General features: G+C 34.3%; 1 protein-coding gene across 1 annotated transcript; it reads left to right on the top strand.

Moving 5' to 3' along the window:
- The first annotated feature begins 200 nt into the window (after positions 1-200).
- Positions 201-14,583, top strand: LOC123680966 (testicular acid phosphatase homolog). Its single transcript, XM_045619107.1, has 5 exons — positions 201-372; positions 480-575; positions 671-818; positions 12,905-13,293; positions 14,129-14,583. The coding sequence occupies exons 1-5, from the start codon at positions 289-291 to the stop codon at positions 14,555-14,557; spliced, it is 1,146 nt and encodes a 381-aa protein (XP_045475063.1). The 5' UTR covers positions 201-288; the 3' UTR covers positions 14,558-14,583.
- The last annotated feature ends 1,196 nt before the right edge of the window (positions 14,584-15,779 follow it).

The following is a 15,779-nucleotide window of genomic DNA, read 5'->3' as shown; positions in this document are numbered from 1 at the left end:
ACATTGAACTCTCTGTAAGAGATTCCTTAAAAAAATACTTTCTGATCAATGAATAGAATTTCTCCAATCTTACCTGGTACTTTTTGCTGCAGTTTCAGCATTAAATGAATTCAGCTGTTTCCTGTAAATATATTCCACATTTCATAATGATTTTATCGTTACACCTGCCGGAAAATCATCCTAAAATGATATGAAATCCGCATTCATTGTGGTTGCAATTGTCATAGGGATAAATTAATGTTGCTGCCTCAAATTTGAGTTCATTTTAGTGTTATATCGAATCCCATCATGATTTCATTGAAGTTTCTGTTGGTTTTATCTAACGCTTTCTGGTTGTGCAAAGCTGAAGATGAACTTGTGGCAGTTACAACGGTAAGTAAATTCTAAAAAAGTGTTTTTCGTTAAAAAAAATGAAAATAGAAACGTCTCATTTTTTTTTTATTCGAATCTTGTATAACTTAAGAGAACTTAACTTTCAGCTGATGCGACATGGAGCTAGAATACCTAACAACTTCTATCCAACTGATCCATATTCTAAAGTGAAATGGCCTTTCGTACTAGGAGATCTAACAAATGTAAGAACATATATTTTTTTAAGTGACTTCCACGAAAAACCTATTTTTTTGGCCAGAAAATGTCGGAATCATGAAGTGGATTTTCTTTCTTTCAGGAAGGCATAGCAGAAATGCACGATGTAGGAAAATGGCTGCGGAGAAAATATAGCGATTTTCTGTCGAAAAAATACGATCCCAAAGAGATGTACGCACAAGCTCTTGATTACGACAGATGCATCAGATCTGGTGAAGCTTGTTTAGCAGGTAGGATTAGGGAATTCCACTTTGTGACATTGGTAACATTTGTGGAACCAAGGTGCATAGAATAGGAGGGAATACCGATCAATCAAACAAACTTCAAACATTCCTTATGGTGGATTTATGCACCATTCCTAAGAACTACGAACTAAGAACTAAACCTAAGAATTCAGTGGCGTTTAAGCACTCTCTTGTTAGTTCTTAGTTAAGGCATGCGCACGTGCTCGAACTATTTTCTATTTGTTCTATACTTTGATGTTTGACGTTGATATATATTGTGAAAAAATTAAATTTTATTTTTTCAAATACACCTAATACTTTTCATCGATCAACACGAATAAAGAACATAAAATGATAGAAACTGGTACTCGTTAATATTGAAATTCTATGCGGCGCACGTGCACTTCTATATTTTACCTGAGCCCTTAGTTCTTAGTTAACAGTTGGCCTGCTAGTCAAAGATTAGGTATAAAAAATTTTACGAAAATTTTACGAAAATTTTTGGACAAAAAATTTTTCAGGTGAGATCGAAATTCGGCTAATCAGAGATCGTAAATTATGGCATCGCTAACCGATTCTTCGTAGAGCTCCCGGTTTTGGGGGAATTTGAACTCGAAATTTGGGAAAAAATTGAATTTGCCTCTAAAAATCGTTATATCTCCTGAATTATTCGTCACAGATCCCTCAAATAAAAACGTTTTCAAACTTCAAGTTCCGCTCTAAAACATAGTGGAGTTTCAAGTGCGTAGCTCATTGCCAGAAGAAGTGGCAGCTTCGGGAAAAGTATCAATTTTTTCTTTGAAAGTTTCATATTTTTGCCTATAATTTATGAAATAATGTACTGACCGCACAACTGCAAGCATTTTCTTAATCTACTTAGTCGAATCAATCAATAAAATGACACAATATTCCCATTAAAGAACTTTTATTTTTCAAAAAATTTTTAAGGGTCAGGTATAGAAAATTTTACGAAAATTTTTGGACAAAAAATTTTTCAGGTGAGATCGAAATTCGGCTAATCAGAGATCGTAAATTATGGCATCGCTCACCGATTCTTCGTAGAGCTCCCGGTTTTGGGGGAATTTGAACTCGAAATTTGGGAAAAAATTGAATTTGCCTCTAAAAATCGTTATATCTCCTGAATTATTCGTCACAGATCCCTCAAATAAAAACGTTTTCAAACTTCAAGTTCCGCTCTGAAACATAGTGGAGTTTCAAGTGCGTAGCTCATCGCCAGAAGAAGTGGCAGCTTCGGGAAAAGTATCAATTTTTTCTTTGAAAGTTTCATATTTTTGCCTATAATTTATGGAATAATGTACTGACCGCACAACTGCAAGCATTTTCTTAATCTACATAGTCGAATCAATCAATAAAATGACACAATATTCCCATGAAAGAACTTTTATTTTTCAAAAAATTTTTAAGGGTCAGGTATAGAAAATTTTACGAAAATTTTTGGACAAAGAATTTTTCAGGTGAGATCGAAATTCGGCTAATCAGAGATCGTAAATTATGGCATCGCTCACCGATTCTTCGTAGAGCTCCCGGTTTTGGGGGAATTTGAACTCGAAATTTGGGAAAAAATTGAATTTGCCTCTAAAAATCGTTATATCTCCTGAATTATTCGTCACAGATCCCTCAAATAAAAACGTTTTCAAACTTCAAGTTCCGCTCTAAAACATAGTGGAGTTTCAAGTGCGTAGCTCATTGCCAGAAGAAGTGGCAGCTTCGGGAAAAGTATCAATTTTTTCTTTGAAAGTTTCATATTTTTGCCTATAATTTATGAAATAATGTACTGACCGCACAACTGCAAGCATTTTCTCAATCTACATAGTCGAATCAATCAATAAAATGACACAATATTCCCATGAAAGAACTTTTATTTTTCAAAAAATTTTTAAGGGTCAGGTATAGAAAATTTTACGAAAATTTTTGGACAAAAAATTTTTCAGGTGAGATCGAAATTCGGCTAATCAGAGATCGTAAATTATGGCATCGCTCACCGATTCTTCGTAGAGCTCCCGGATTTGGGGGAATTTGAACTCGAAATTTGGGAAAAAATTGAATTTGCCTCTAAAAATCGTTATATCTCCTGAATTATTCGTCACAGATCCCTCAAATAAAAACGTTTTCAAACTTCAAGTTCCGCTCTAAAACATAGTGGAGTTTCAAGTGCGTAGCTCATTGCCAGAAGAAGTGGCAGCTTCGGGAAAAGTATCAATTTTTTCTTTGAAAGTTTCATATTTTTGCCTATAATTTATGAAATAATGTACTGACCGCACAACTGCAAGCATTTTCTCAATCTACATAGTCGAATCAATCAATAAAATGACACAATATTCCCATGAAAGAACTTTTATTTTTCAAAAAATTTTTAAGGGTCAGGTATAGAAAATTTTACGAAAATTTTTGGACAAAAAATTTTTCAGGTGAGATCGAAATTCGGCTAATCAGAGATCGTAAATTATGGCATCGCTCACCGATTCTTCGTAGAGCTCCCGGTTTTGGGGGAATTTGAACTCGAAATTTGGGAAAAAATTAAATTTGCCTCTAAAAATCGTTATATCTCCTGAATTATTCGTCACAGATCCCTCAAATAAAAACGTTTTCAAACTTCAAGTTCCGCTCTAAAACATAGTGGAGTTTCAAGTGCGTAGCTCATCGCCAGAAGAAGTGGCAGCTCCGGGAAAATTATCAATTTTTTCTTTGAAAGTTTCATATTTTTTCTTATAATTTATGAAATAATGTACTGACCGCACAACTGCAAGCATTTTCGTAATCTACATAGTCGAATCAATCAATAAAATGACACAATATTCCCATGAAAGAACTTTTATTTTTCAAAAAATTTTTAAGGGTCAGGTATAGAAAATTTTACGAAAATTTTTGGACAAAAAATTTTTCAGGTGAGATCGAAATTCGGCTGATCAGAGATCGTAAATTATGGCATCGCTCACCGATTCTTCGTAGAGCTCCCGGTTTTGGGGGAATTTGAACTCGAAATTTGGGAAAAAATTGAATTTGCCTCTAAAAATCGTTATATCTCCTGAATTATTCGTCACAGATCCCTCAAATAAAAACGTTTTCAAACTTCAAGTTCCGCTCTGAAACATAGTGGAGTTTCAAGTGCGTAGCTCATCGCCAGAAGAAGTGGCAGCTTCGGGAAAAGTATCAATTTTTTCTTTGAAAGTTTCATATTTTTGCCTATAATTTATGAAATAATGTACTGACCGCACAACTGCAAGCATTTTCTTATTCTACATAGTCGAATCAATCAATAAAATGACACAATATTCCCATGAAAGAACTTTTATTTTTCAAAAAATTTTTAAGGGTCAGGTATAGAAAATTTTACGAAAATTTTTGGACAAAAAATTTTTCAGGTGAGATCGAAATTCGGCTAATCAGGGATCGTAAATTATGGCATCGCTCACCGATTCTTCGTAGAGCTCCCGGTTTTGGGGGAATTTGAACTCGAAATTTGGGAAAAAATTAAATTTGCCTCTAAAAATCGTTATATCTCCTGAATTATTCGTCACAGATCCCTCAAATAAAAACGTTTTCAAACTTCAAGTTCCGCTCTAAAACATAGTGGAGTTTCAAGTGCGTAGCTCATCGCCAGAAGAAGTGGCAGCTCCGGGAAAATTATCAATTTTTTCTTTGAAAGTTTCATATTTTTTCTTATAATTTATGAAATAATGTACTGACCGCACAACTGCAAGCATTTTCGTAATCTACATAGTCGAATCAATCAATAAAATGACACAATATTCCCATGAAAGAACTTTTATTTTTCAAAAAATTTTTAAGGGTCAGGTATAGAAAATTTTACGAAAATTTTTGGACAAAAAATTTTTCAGGTGAGATCGAAATTCGGCTGATCAGAGATCGTAAATTATGGCATCGCTCACCGATTCTTCGTAGAGCTCCCGGTTTTGGGGGAATTTGAACTCGAAATTTGGGAAAAAATTGAATTTGCCTCTAAAAATCGTTATATCTCCTGAATTATTCGTCACAGATCCCTCAAATAAAAACGTTTTCAAACTTCAAGTTCCGCTCTGAAACATAGTGGAGTTTCAAGTGCGTAGCTCATCGCCAGAAGAAGTGGCAGCTTCGGGAAAAGTATCAATTTTTTCTTTGAAAGTTTCATATTTTTGCCTATAATTTATGAAATAATGTACTGACCGCACAACTGCAAGCATTTTCTTAATCTACTTAGTCGAATCAATCAATAAAATGACACAATATTCCCATTAAAGAACTTTTATTTTTCAAAAAATTTTTAAGGGTCAGGTATAGAAAATTTTACGAAAATTTTTGGACAAAAAATTTTTCAGGTGAGATCGAAATTCGGCTAATCAGAGATCGTAAATTATGGCATCGCTCACCGATTCTTCGTAGAGCTCCCGGTTTTGGGGGAATTTGAACTCGAAATTTGGGAAAAAATTGAATTTGCCTCTAAAAATCGTTATATCTCCTGAATTATTCGTCACAGATCCCTCAAATAAAAACGTTTTCAAACTTCAAGTTCCGCTCTAAAACATAGTGGAGTTTCAAGTGCGTAGCTCATCGCCAGAAGAAGTGGCAGCTTCGGGAAAAGTATCAATTTTTTCTTTGAAAGTTTCATATTTTTGCCTATAATTTATGGAATAATGTACTGACCGCACAACTGCAAGCATTTTCTTAATCTACATAGTCGAATCAATCAATAAAATGACACAATATTCCCATGAAAGAACTTTTATTTTTCAAAAAATTTTTAAGGGTCAGGTATAGAAAATTTTACGAAAATTTTTGGACAAAGAATTTTTCAGGTGAGATCGAAATTCGGCTAATCAGAGATCGTAAATTATGGCATCGCTCACCGATTCTTCGTAGAGCTCCCGGTTTTGGGGGAATTTGAACTCGAAATTTAGGGAAAAAATTGAATTTGCCTCTAAAAATCGTTATATCTCCTGAATTATTCGTCACAGATCCCTCAAATAAAAACGTTTTCAAACTTCAAGTTCCGCTCTAAAACATAGTGGAGTTTCAAGTGCGTAGCTCATTGCCAGAAGAAGTGGCAGCTTCGGGAAAAGTATCAATTTTTTCTTTGAAAGTTTCATATTTTTGCCTATAATTTATGAAATAATGTACTGACCGCACAACTGCAAGCATTTTCTCAATCTACATAGTCGAATCAATCAATAAAATGACACAATATTCCCATGAAAGAACTTTTATTTTTCAAAAAATTTTTAAGGGTCAGGTATAGAAAATTTTACGAAAATTTTTGGACAAAAAATTTTTCAGGTGAGATCGAAATTCGGCTAATCAGAGATCGTAAATTATGGCATCGCTCACCGATTCTTCGTAGAGCTCCCGGATTTGGGGGAATTTGAACTCGAAATTTGGGAAAAAATTGAATTTGCCTCTAAAAATCGTTATATCTCCTGAATTATTCGTCACAGATCCCTCAAATAAAAACGTTTTCAAACTTCAAGTTCCGCTCTAAAACATAGTGGAGTTTCAAGTGCGTAGCTCATTGCTAGAAGAAGTGGCAGCTTCGGGAAAATTATCAATTTTTTCTTTGAAAGTTTCATATTTTTGCCTATAATTTATGAAATAATGTACTGACCGCACAACTGCAAGCATTTTCGTAATCTACATAGTCGAATCAATCAATAAAATGACACTATATTCCCATGAAAGAACTTTTATTTTTCAAAAAATTTTTAAGGGTCAGGTATAGAAAATTTTACGAAAATTTTTGGACAAAAAATTTTTCAGGTGAGATCGAAATTCGGCTAATCAGAGATCGTAAATTATGGCATCGCTCACCGATTCTTCGTAGAGCTCCCGGTTTTGGGGGAATTTGAACTCGAAATTTGGGAAAAAATTGAATTTGCCTCTAAAAATCGTTATATCTCCTGAATTATTCGTCACAGATCCCTAAAATAAAAACGTTTTCAAACTTCAAGTTCCGCTCTAAAACATAGTGGAGTTTCAAGTGCGTAGCCCATGGCCAGAAGAAGTGGCAGCTTTCTTTGAAAGTTTCATATTTTTGCCTATAATTTATGGAATAATGTACTGACCGCACAACTGCAAGCATTTTCTTAATCTACATAGTCGAATCAATCAATAAAATGACACAATATTCCCATGAAAGAACTTTTATTTTTCAAAAAAATTTTAAGGGTCAGGTATAGAAAATTTTACGAAAATTTTTGGACAAAAAATTTTTCAGGTGAGATCGAAATTCGGCTAATCAGAGATCGTAAATTATGGCATCGCTCACCGATTCTTCGTAGAGCTCCCGGTTTTGGGGGAAATTGAACTCGAAATTTGGGAAAAAATTGAATTTGCCTCTAAAAATCGTTATATCTCCTGAATTATTCGTCACAGATCCCTCAAATAAAAACGTTTTCAAACTTCAAGTTCCGCTCTAAAACATAGTGGAGTTTCAAGTGCGTAGCTCATTGCCAGAAGAAGTGGCAGCTTCGGGAAAATTATCAATTTTTTCTTTGAAAGTTTCATATTTTTGCCTATAATTTATGAAATAATGTACTGACCGCACAACTGCAAGCATTTTCGTAATCTACATAGTCGAATCAATCAATAAAATGACACAATATTCCCATTAAAGAACTTTTATTTTTCAAAAAATTTTTAAGGGTCAGGTATAGAAAATTTTACGAAAATTTTGGACAAAAAATTTTTCAGGTGACATCGAAATTCGGCTAATCAGAGATCGTAAATTATGGCATCGCTCACCGATTCTTCGTAGAGCTCCCTGTTTTGGGGGAATTTGAATCGAAATTTGGGAAAAAATTGAATTTGCCTCTAAAAATCGATATATCTCCTGAATTATTCGTCACAGATCCCTCAAATAAAAACGTTTTCAAACTTCAAGTTCCGCTCTAAAACATAGTGGAGTTTCAAGTGCGAAGCCCATGGCCAGAAGAAGTGGCAGTTTCGGGAAAATTATCAATTTTTTCTTTGAAAGTTTCATATTTTTGCCTATAATTTATGAAATAATGTACTGACCGCACAACTGCAAACATTTTCATAATCTACATAGTCGAATCAATCAATAAAATGACACAATATTCCCATGAAAGAACTTTTATTTTTCAAAAAATTTTTAAGGGTCAAGTATAGAAAATTTTACGAAAATTTTTGGACAAAAAATTTTTCAGGTGAGATCGAAATTCGGCTAATCAGAGATCGTAAATTATGGCATCGCTCACCGATTCTTCGTAGAGCTCCCGGTTTTGGGGGAATTTGAACTCGAAATTTGGGAAAAAATTGAATTTGCCTCTAAAAATCGTTATATCTCCTGAATTATTCGTCACAGATCCCTCAAATAAAAACGTTTTCAAACTTCAAGTTCCGCTCTAAAACATAGTGGAGTTTCAAGTGCGTAGCTCATTGCCAGAAGAAGTGGCAGCTTCGAGAAAATTATCAATTTTTTCTTTGAAAGTTTCATATTTTTGCCTATAATTTATGAAATAATGTACTGACCGCACAACTGCAAGCATTTTCGTAATCTACATAGTCGAATCAATCAATAAAATGACACAATATTCCCATGAAAGAACTTTTATTTTTCAAAAAATTTTTAAGGGTCAGGTATAGAAAATTTTACGAAAATTTTTGGACAAAAAATTTTCAGGTGAGATCGAAATTCGGCTAATCAGAGATCGTAAATTATGGCATCGCTCACCGATTCTTCGTAGAGCTCCCGGTTTTGGGGGAATTTGAATTCGAAATTTGGGAAAAAATTGAATTTCCTCTAAAAATCGTTATATCTCCTGAATTATTCGTCACAGATCCCTCAAATAAAAACGTTTTCAAACTTCAAGTTCCGCTCTAAAACATAGTGGAGTTTCAAGTGCGTAGCTCATTGCCAGAAGAAGTGGCAGCTTCGGTAAAATTATCAATTTTTTCTTTGAAAGTTTCATATTTTTGCCTATAATTTATGAAATAATGTACTGACCGCACAACTGCAAGCATTTTCGTAATCTACATAGTCGAATCAATCAATAAAATGACACAATATTCCCATGAAAGAACTTTTATTTTTCAAAAAATTTTTAAGGGTCAGGTATAGAAAATTTTACGAAAATTTTTGGACAAAAAATTTTTCAGGTGAGATCGAAATTCGGCTAATCAGAGATCGTAAATTATGGCATCGCTCACCGATTCTTCGTAGAGCTCCCGGTTTTGGGGGAATTTGAACTCGAAATTTGGGAAAAAATTGAATTTGCCTCTAAAAATCGTTATATCTCCTGAATTATTCGTCACTGATCCCTAAAATAAAAACGTTTTCAAACTTCAAGTTCCGCTCTAAAACATAGTGGAGTTTCAAGTGCGTAGCCCATGGCCAGAAGAAGTGGCAGCTTCGAGAAAATTATCAATTTTTTCTTTGAAAGTTTCATATTTTTGCCTATAATTTATGGAATAATGTACTGACCGCACAACTGCAAGCATTTTCTTAATCTACATAGTCGAATCAATCAATAAAATGACACAATATTCCCATGAAAGAACTTTTATTTTTCAAAAAATTTTTAAGGGTCAGGTATAGAAAATTTTACGAATATTTTTGGACAAAGAATTTTTCAGGTGAGATCGAAATTCGGCTAATCAGAGATCGTAAATTATGGCATCGCTCACCGATTCTTCGTAGAGCTCCCGGTTTTGGGGGAATTTGAACTCGAAATTTGGGAAAAAATTGAATTTGCCTCTAAAAATCGTTATATCTCCTGAATTATTCGTCACAGATCCCTCAAATAAAAACGTTTTCAAACTTCAAGTTCCGCTCTAAAACATAGTGGAGTTTCAAGTGCGTAGCTCATTGCCAGAAGAAGTGGCAGCTTCGGGAAAATTATCAATTTTTTCTTTGAAAGTTTCATATTTTTGCCTATAATTTATGAAATAATGTACTGACCGCACAACTGCAAGCATTTTCGTAATCTACATAGTCGAATCAATCAATAAAATGACACAATATTCCCATGAAAGAACTTTTATTTTTCAAAAAATTTTTAAGGGTCAGGTATAGAAAATTTTACGAAAATTTTTGGACAAAGAATTTTTCAGGTGAGATCGAAATTCGGCTAATCAGAGATCGTAAATTATGGCATCGCTCACCGATTCTTCGTAGAGCTCCCGGTTTTGGGGGAATTTGAACTCTGAATTTGGGAAAAAATTGAATTTGCCTCTAAAAATCGTTATATCTCCTGAATTATTCGTCACAGATCCCTCAAATAAAAACGTTTTCAAACTTCAAGTTCCGCTCTAAAACATAGTGGAGTTTCAAGTGCGTAGCTCATTGCCAGAAGAAGTGGCAGCTTCGGGAAAATTAGCAATTTTTTCTTTGAAAGTTTCATATTTTTGCCTATAATTTATGAAATAATGTACTGACCGCACAACTGCAAGCATTTTCGTAATCTACATAGTCGAATCAATCAATAAAATGACACAATATTCCCATGAAAGAACTTTTATTTTTCAAAAAATTTTTAAGGGTCAGGTATAGAAAATTTTACGAAAATTTTTGGACAAAAAATTTTTCAGGTGAGATCGAAATTCGGCTAATCAGAGATCGTAAATTATGGCGTCGCTCACCGATTCTTCGTAGAGCTCCCGGTTTTGGGGGAATTTGAACTCGAAATTTGGGAAAAAATTGAATTTGCCTCTAAAAATCGTTATATCTCCTGAATTATTCGTCACAGATCCCTAAAATAAAAACGTTTTCAAACTTCAAGTTCCGCTCTAAAACATAGTGGAGTTTCAAGTGCGTAGCCCATGGCCAGAAGAAGTGGCAGCTTCGAGAAAATTATCAATTTTTTCTTTGAAAGTTTCATATTTTTGCCTATAATTTATGGAATAATGTACTGACCGCACAACTGCAAGCATTTTCTTAATCTACATAGTCGAATCAATCAATAAAATGACACAATATTCCCATGAAAGAACTTTTATTTTTCAAAAAATTTTTAAGGGTCAGGTATAGAAAATTTTACGAATATTTTTGGACAAAGAATTTTTCAGGTGAGATCGAAATTCGGCTAATCAGAGATCGTAAATTATGGCATCGCTCACCGATTCTTCGTAGAGCTCCCGGTTTTGGGGGAATTTGAACTCGAAATTTGGGAAAAAATTGAATTTGCCTCTAAAAATCGTTATATCTCCTGAATTATTCGTCACAGATCCCTCAAATAAAAACGTTTTCAAACTTCAAGTTCCGCTCTAAAACATAGTGGAGTTTCAAGTGCGTAGCTCATTGCCAGAAGAAGTGGCAGCTTCGGGAAAATTATCAATTTTTTCTTTGAAAGTTTCATATTTTTGCCTATAATTTATGAAATAATGTACTGACCGCACAACTGCAAGCATTTTCGTAATCTACATAGTCGAATCAATCAATAAAATGACACAATATTCCCATGAAAGAACTTTTATTTTTCAAAAAATTTTTAAGAGTCAGGTATAGAAAATTTTACGAAAATTTTTGGACAAAGAATTTTTCAGGTGAGATCAAAATTCGGCTAATCAGAGATCGTAAATTATGGCATCGCTCACCGATTCTTCGTAGAGCTCCCGGTTTTGGGGGAATTTGAACTCGAAATTTGGGAAAAAATTGAATTTGCCTCTAAAAATCGTTATATCTCCTGAATTATTCGTCACAGATCCCTCAAATAAAAACGTTTTCAAACTTCAAGTTCCGCTCTAAAACATAGTGGAGTTTCAAGTGCGTAGCCCATGGCCAGAAGAAGTGGCAGCTTCGGGAAAATTATCAATTTTTTCTTTGAAAGTTTCATATTTTTGCCTATAATTTATGAAATAATGTACTGACCGCACAACTGCAAGCATTTTCGTAATCTACATAGTCGAATCAATCAATAAAATGACACAATATTCCCATGAAAGAACTTTTATTCTTCAAAAAATTTTTAAGGGTCAGGTATAGAAAATTTTACGAAAATTTTTGGACAAAAAATTTTTCAGGTGAGATCGAAATTCGGCTAATCAGAGATCGTAAATTATGGCATCGCTCACCGATTCTTCGTAGAGCTCCCGGTTTTGGGGGAATTTGAACTCGAAATTTGGGAAAAAATTGAATTTGCCTCTAAAAATCGTTATATCTCCTGAATTATTCGTCACAGATCCCTCAAATAAAAACGTTTTCAAACTTCAAGTTCCGCTCTAAAACATAGTGGAGTTTCAAGTGCGTAGCCCATGGCCAGAAGAAGTGGCAGCTTCGGGAAAATTATCAATTTTTTCTTTGAAAGTTTCATATTTTTGCCTATAATTTATGAAATAATGTACTGACCGCACAACTGCAAGCATTTTCTTAATCTACATAGTCGAATCAATCAATAAAATGACACAATATTCCCATGAAAGAACTTTTATTTCTCAAAAAATTTTTAAGCATAATATGTGTCGATGAATCTCAGTACTAGCAGAGGAAATGTAACGGGGCATCATACATTTCAGCGTATGATACAAGAGGATAAAAAACTCTGTCTCCCCGTATAAAAAATATATTATAATATGGTATAAAAAATAGAAGCTACTAGTGAATGTGGAATACTGTGAAGATTTGAAATTCGCGCCAGATATAGATTTCTTTTTCGTTAGATGATTTCAGCGCCACCTGTTCCTTTGGTTGTAAACTACGAGCCTAAAAGTGGGTCGCCATTTAGCACTAGGGTTAGTACGGCGTTTCCTATCTTTCTCTCCCTAATCTTTGCTGCTAGTGTTAGTCCTTAGTTCTTAGGAAACGTGCATAAACGCCCTCATTGATTTGTTAGCGTTCAATTCTTAGGTCTTAGTTCTTAGGTTTATTCTTAGTTCTTAGGACTGGTGCATAAATCTACCATAAGGTCTAAATAACCTCACTTCCCGAGAGATAAATGCTTAGAACATAGAAAAGTTCAGAATATACCTACTTCTTTATTTTAACACAATCGTGTTAGTTTTCGATCCTATAAATAAGAATAACTGATAGATATTGCTGAGTAGAGGTTATCATGACAGGAGAATCTTTAAAAAAAATAATGTTCTCATTCTTTGAATATTCACAAATCTTTGAAACTTTCCAGGTCTGTATCCACCCACTTCTGCTGAAAACTGGAATCCTCAGCTACGTTGGCGGCCTACTCCCATTCACATTTCGCCAGCTCATCAAGATATCGTGGTCAACATGAATGCTTGTCCCAAAATCCCCAAAGAGTCTGCTCTCATAAGAAAAACCGAGACCTATAGACAGATTATGGCTGTGTATGGTGACACTTTTAAGTACATCGGTGAGAAAAGTGGTCATCCCATAGATTTCGCTTCGATGTACCCTCTTTTCGATACCCTCCTCTTCGAACGTAGGCTGAACTTGACTTTACCTGACTGGGCTCAAAAGGTCTGGCCCCACCTGACGCCTCTAGCCATACAGTACTCGAAGATGGACTCTATGACCACCACAGAGCGAAGGATACAGGTAGGACACTCTTTAATGGCATAGCCCTCATTTGTCAAATGTCAAAAGATGACAACTTTCATTTGTCAAATGTCAAAAGATGACAGCTGCTCAGATAGCTTGCTATTCAAAATTAAACATCTTATTCGAAAACCCTGTACAGTAAAATTAATCATAATGAAATATAACAACAACATATAACAAACCAGAATCCTGAAACCATATAAAACCCAGAAAATTTAAGATTTCTAACTGAACTAATCACTAACACATCAATACGCTCTATTAGTGATGACGTCACACACCGCAATTTTAGTTCTCCTGTCAGTGTTCGGAATCCAAACAAACATATTGTCATTCAAATTGGTACGTTGTCGTTGAAGCAATCGGCTTATTTTGATAAATAAGATTATTTAAGGAACGATTTTACTATCAATTGATAGACAGAAGGCACTAGATTAATGCCAGTAAGTTCGAACTTGAAGTTCAACTAATAAACACGGCTTTTTACAAAATCTGGGGTATGATACAGGATTCAAACTTACTGGTATTAACCTCGTTCCTTCTGTCTATCAATTAATACTGAAATCTTTGCTCAAATACTCTTATTTATGAAAATAAGCCAATTCCTTCAACGACACCTTACTAATTTGAATGGCAATTTATTTGTTTGGATTCCGAACACTGACAGGAGAACCAAAAATGGCGGTGTGTGACGTCACACTAATAGAGCGTATTCCTAGTTAGAGTGGAACCTCTTGGAATCATCAGAAAAAAAATTAACTGCGTTTTTTTACAAGTTTCTTCTCTTCTGGTTACTTTCTTCAGACTTCAATTTTTTCTTATCTCTTTCTAGTCGGGACCAATGTTGGGAAGAATACAAAACCAATTCGATAGAGCGATAACCGGTGTAGATTTCGGCACCACCAAAACGATCTACCGGAAGTACATGGTCTACTTTGCAACAGAATGGATGCTGTTGAACCTGACGTATACCTTGGGACTTCCGTCCATAGGTATACCCGATTTTGGCGCCCTCTACATATTCGAGTTGTGGAAGAATGAGATGGGTACTCACTACGTGAAGATATATTTTCGACATTCAGGCTTGAAAGGTACCAAAGCGAAGCGTGTGGCTGTTGAAGGTGAAAAGGCCAAGCTGAAGTACGAGAAATTCAAGCAGATCATTGCACCTTATTTGGTGGATAGTGTAGAATGGGTAGCTTTATGTGAAAGTTTTACCCATAAAAATGTCACGGTTGATACTGATGTACCTATGTCCTAGTTTATGTTAAAATAAAGATTGTTTTTTATACTGATTTTATCATTTTGCGTCCTTAAATTTAGAAAAGGAACAGGCAGCAGCCTAATGGAAAAATTGTCACTGGTAAGTTTTTCGTATTTTGTATAATATGACCTCCTGAACAATAAAGTCTATGGTCCAACCAGTGGCGTGTCCACAGGAGGAGGATTAGGGGGAAAGACCCCCCCCCCAGGAAGAATATCCATTATTTGTAACAACCTTATACACTGTGTCCGTAAAGTATGGAACAAATTCATTTTTAGCTAAACAGAGCATTTTAAGAAATAATCCTGAAACACGTCGATTTTTGATTTTAATTCACCGTATTTTAAAATAATAATCTAATATACAGGGTGAATTACTTTCGAGTAATGACGTCACCCTCATTTTTTTTTAAATGGAACACCCTCATTTTGTCTCAACTTTCCGATTACTCTAGCTGATGAGCTGATTCCAAAAATGTATCACATGTTGATTCCAATTGGTACAGGGTGGACAAAAATACAATAGTTTTGTGTTTGCTCATAAAGTAACGAGTAACATTCTTTATCAGTTAAATTAACTATATTATCAAAAATACTTATTGTCTAGCGGCAATTGGTTTGAATGTAAAAACCTGTAGTTTGTTACATTTTTAGATTAATAAAAATGTATAAAAATAAGAAATAATTTCTTTCATACTCTGCCTGCTAGACCACAAGTACAAAACATGTTTGAAAACAGCTCATTTTTATTGACCTAAAAATGTAACAAACTACAGGGTGTTACATTCAAACCAATTGCCGCTAGGCAATAAGTATTTTGGATAATATTTTTAATTTAACTAATTAAGAATGTTACGCATTACATTATGAGCACACACAAAAAAATTGTATTTTTGTCCACCCTGTACCAATAGGAATCAACATGTGATAAATTTTTGGAATCAGCTCAGCTAGAGTAATCGGAAAATTAAGACAAAATGGGGTGTTCCATTCAAAAAAAAATACGGTGACGTCATTGCTCCAAAGTAATTCACCCTGTTTATCAGATTATTATTTTAAAATACGGTAAATTAAAATAAAAAAAAAAATAAATAAATGAATAAATTGTCATTCAAATTAGTACGGTGTCGTTGAAGGAATTGGCTCATTTTGATAAATAATATTATTTAAGGAACGATTTTACTATTAATTGATAGACAGAAGGCACGAGATTAATGCTA

Source organism: Harmonia axyridis, chromosome 5 (genome assembly GCF_914767665.1).
Source record: "Harmonia axyridis chromosome 5, icHarAxyr1.1, whole genome shotgun sequence".
Lineage (NCBI taxonomy): Eukaryota > Metazoa > Arthropoda > Insecta > Coleoptera > Coccinellidae > Harmonia > Harmonia axyridis.
This window is presented reverse-complemented; position numbering and strand designations above follow the sequence as displayed.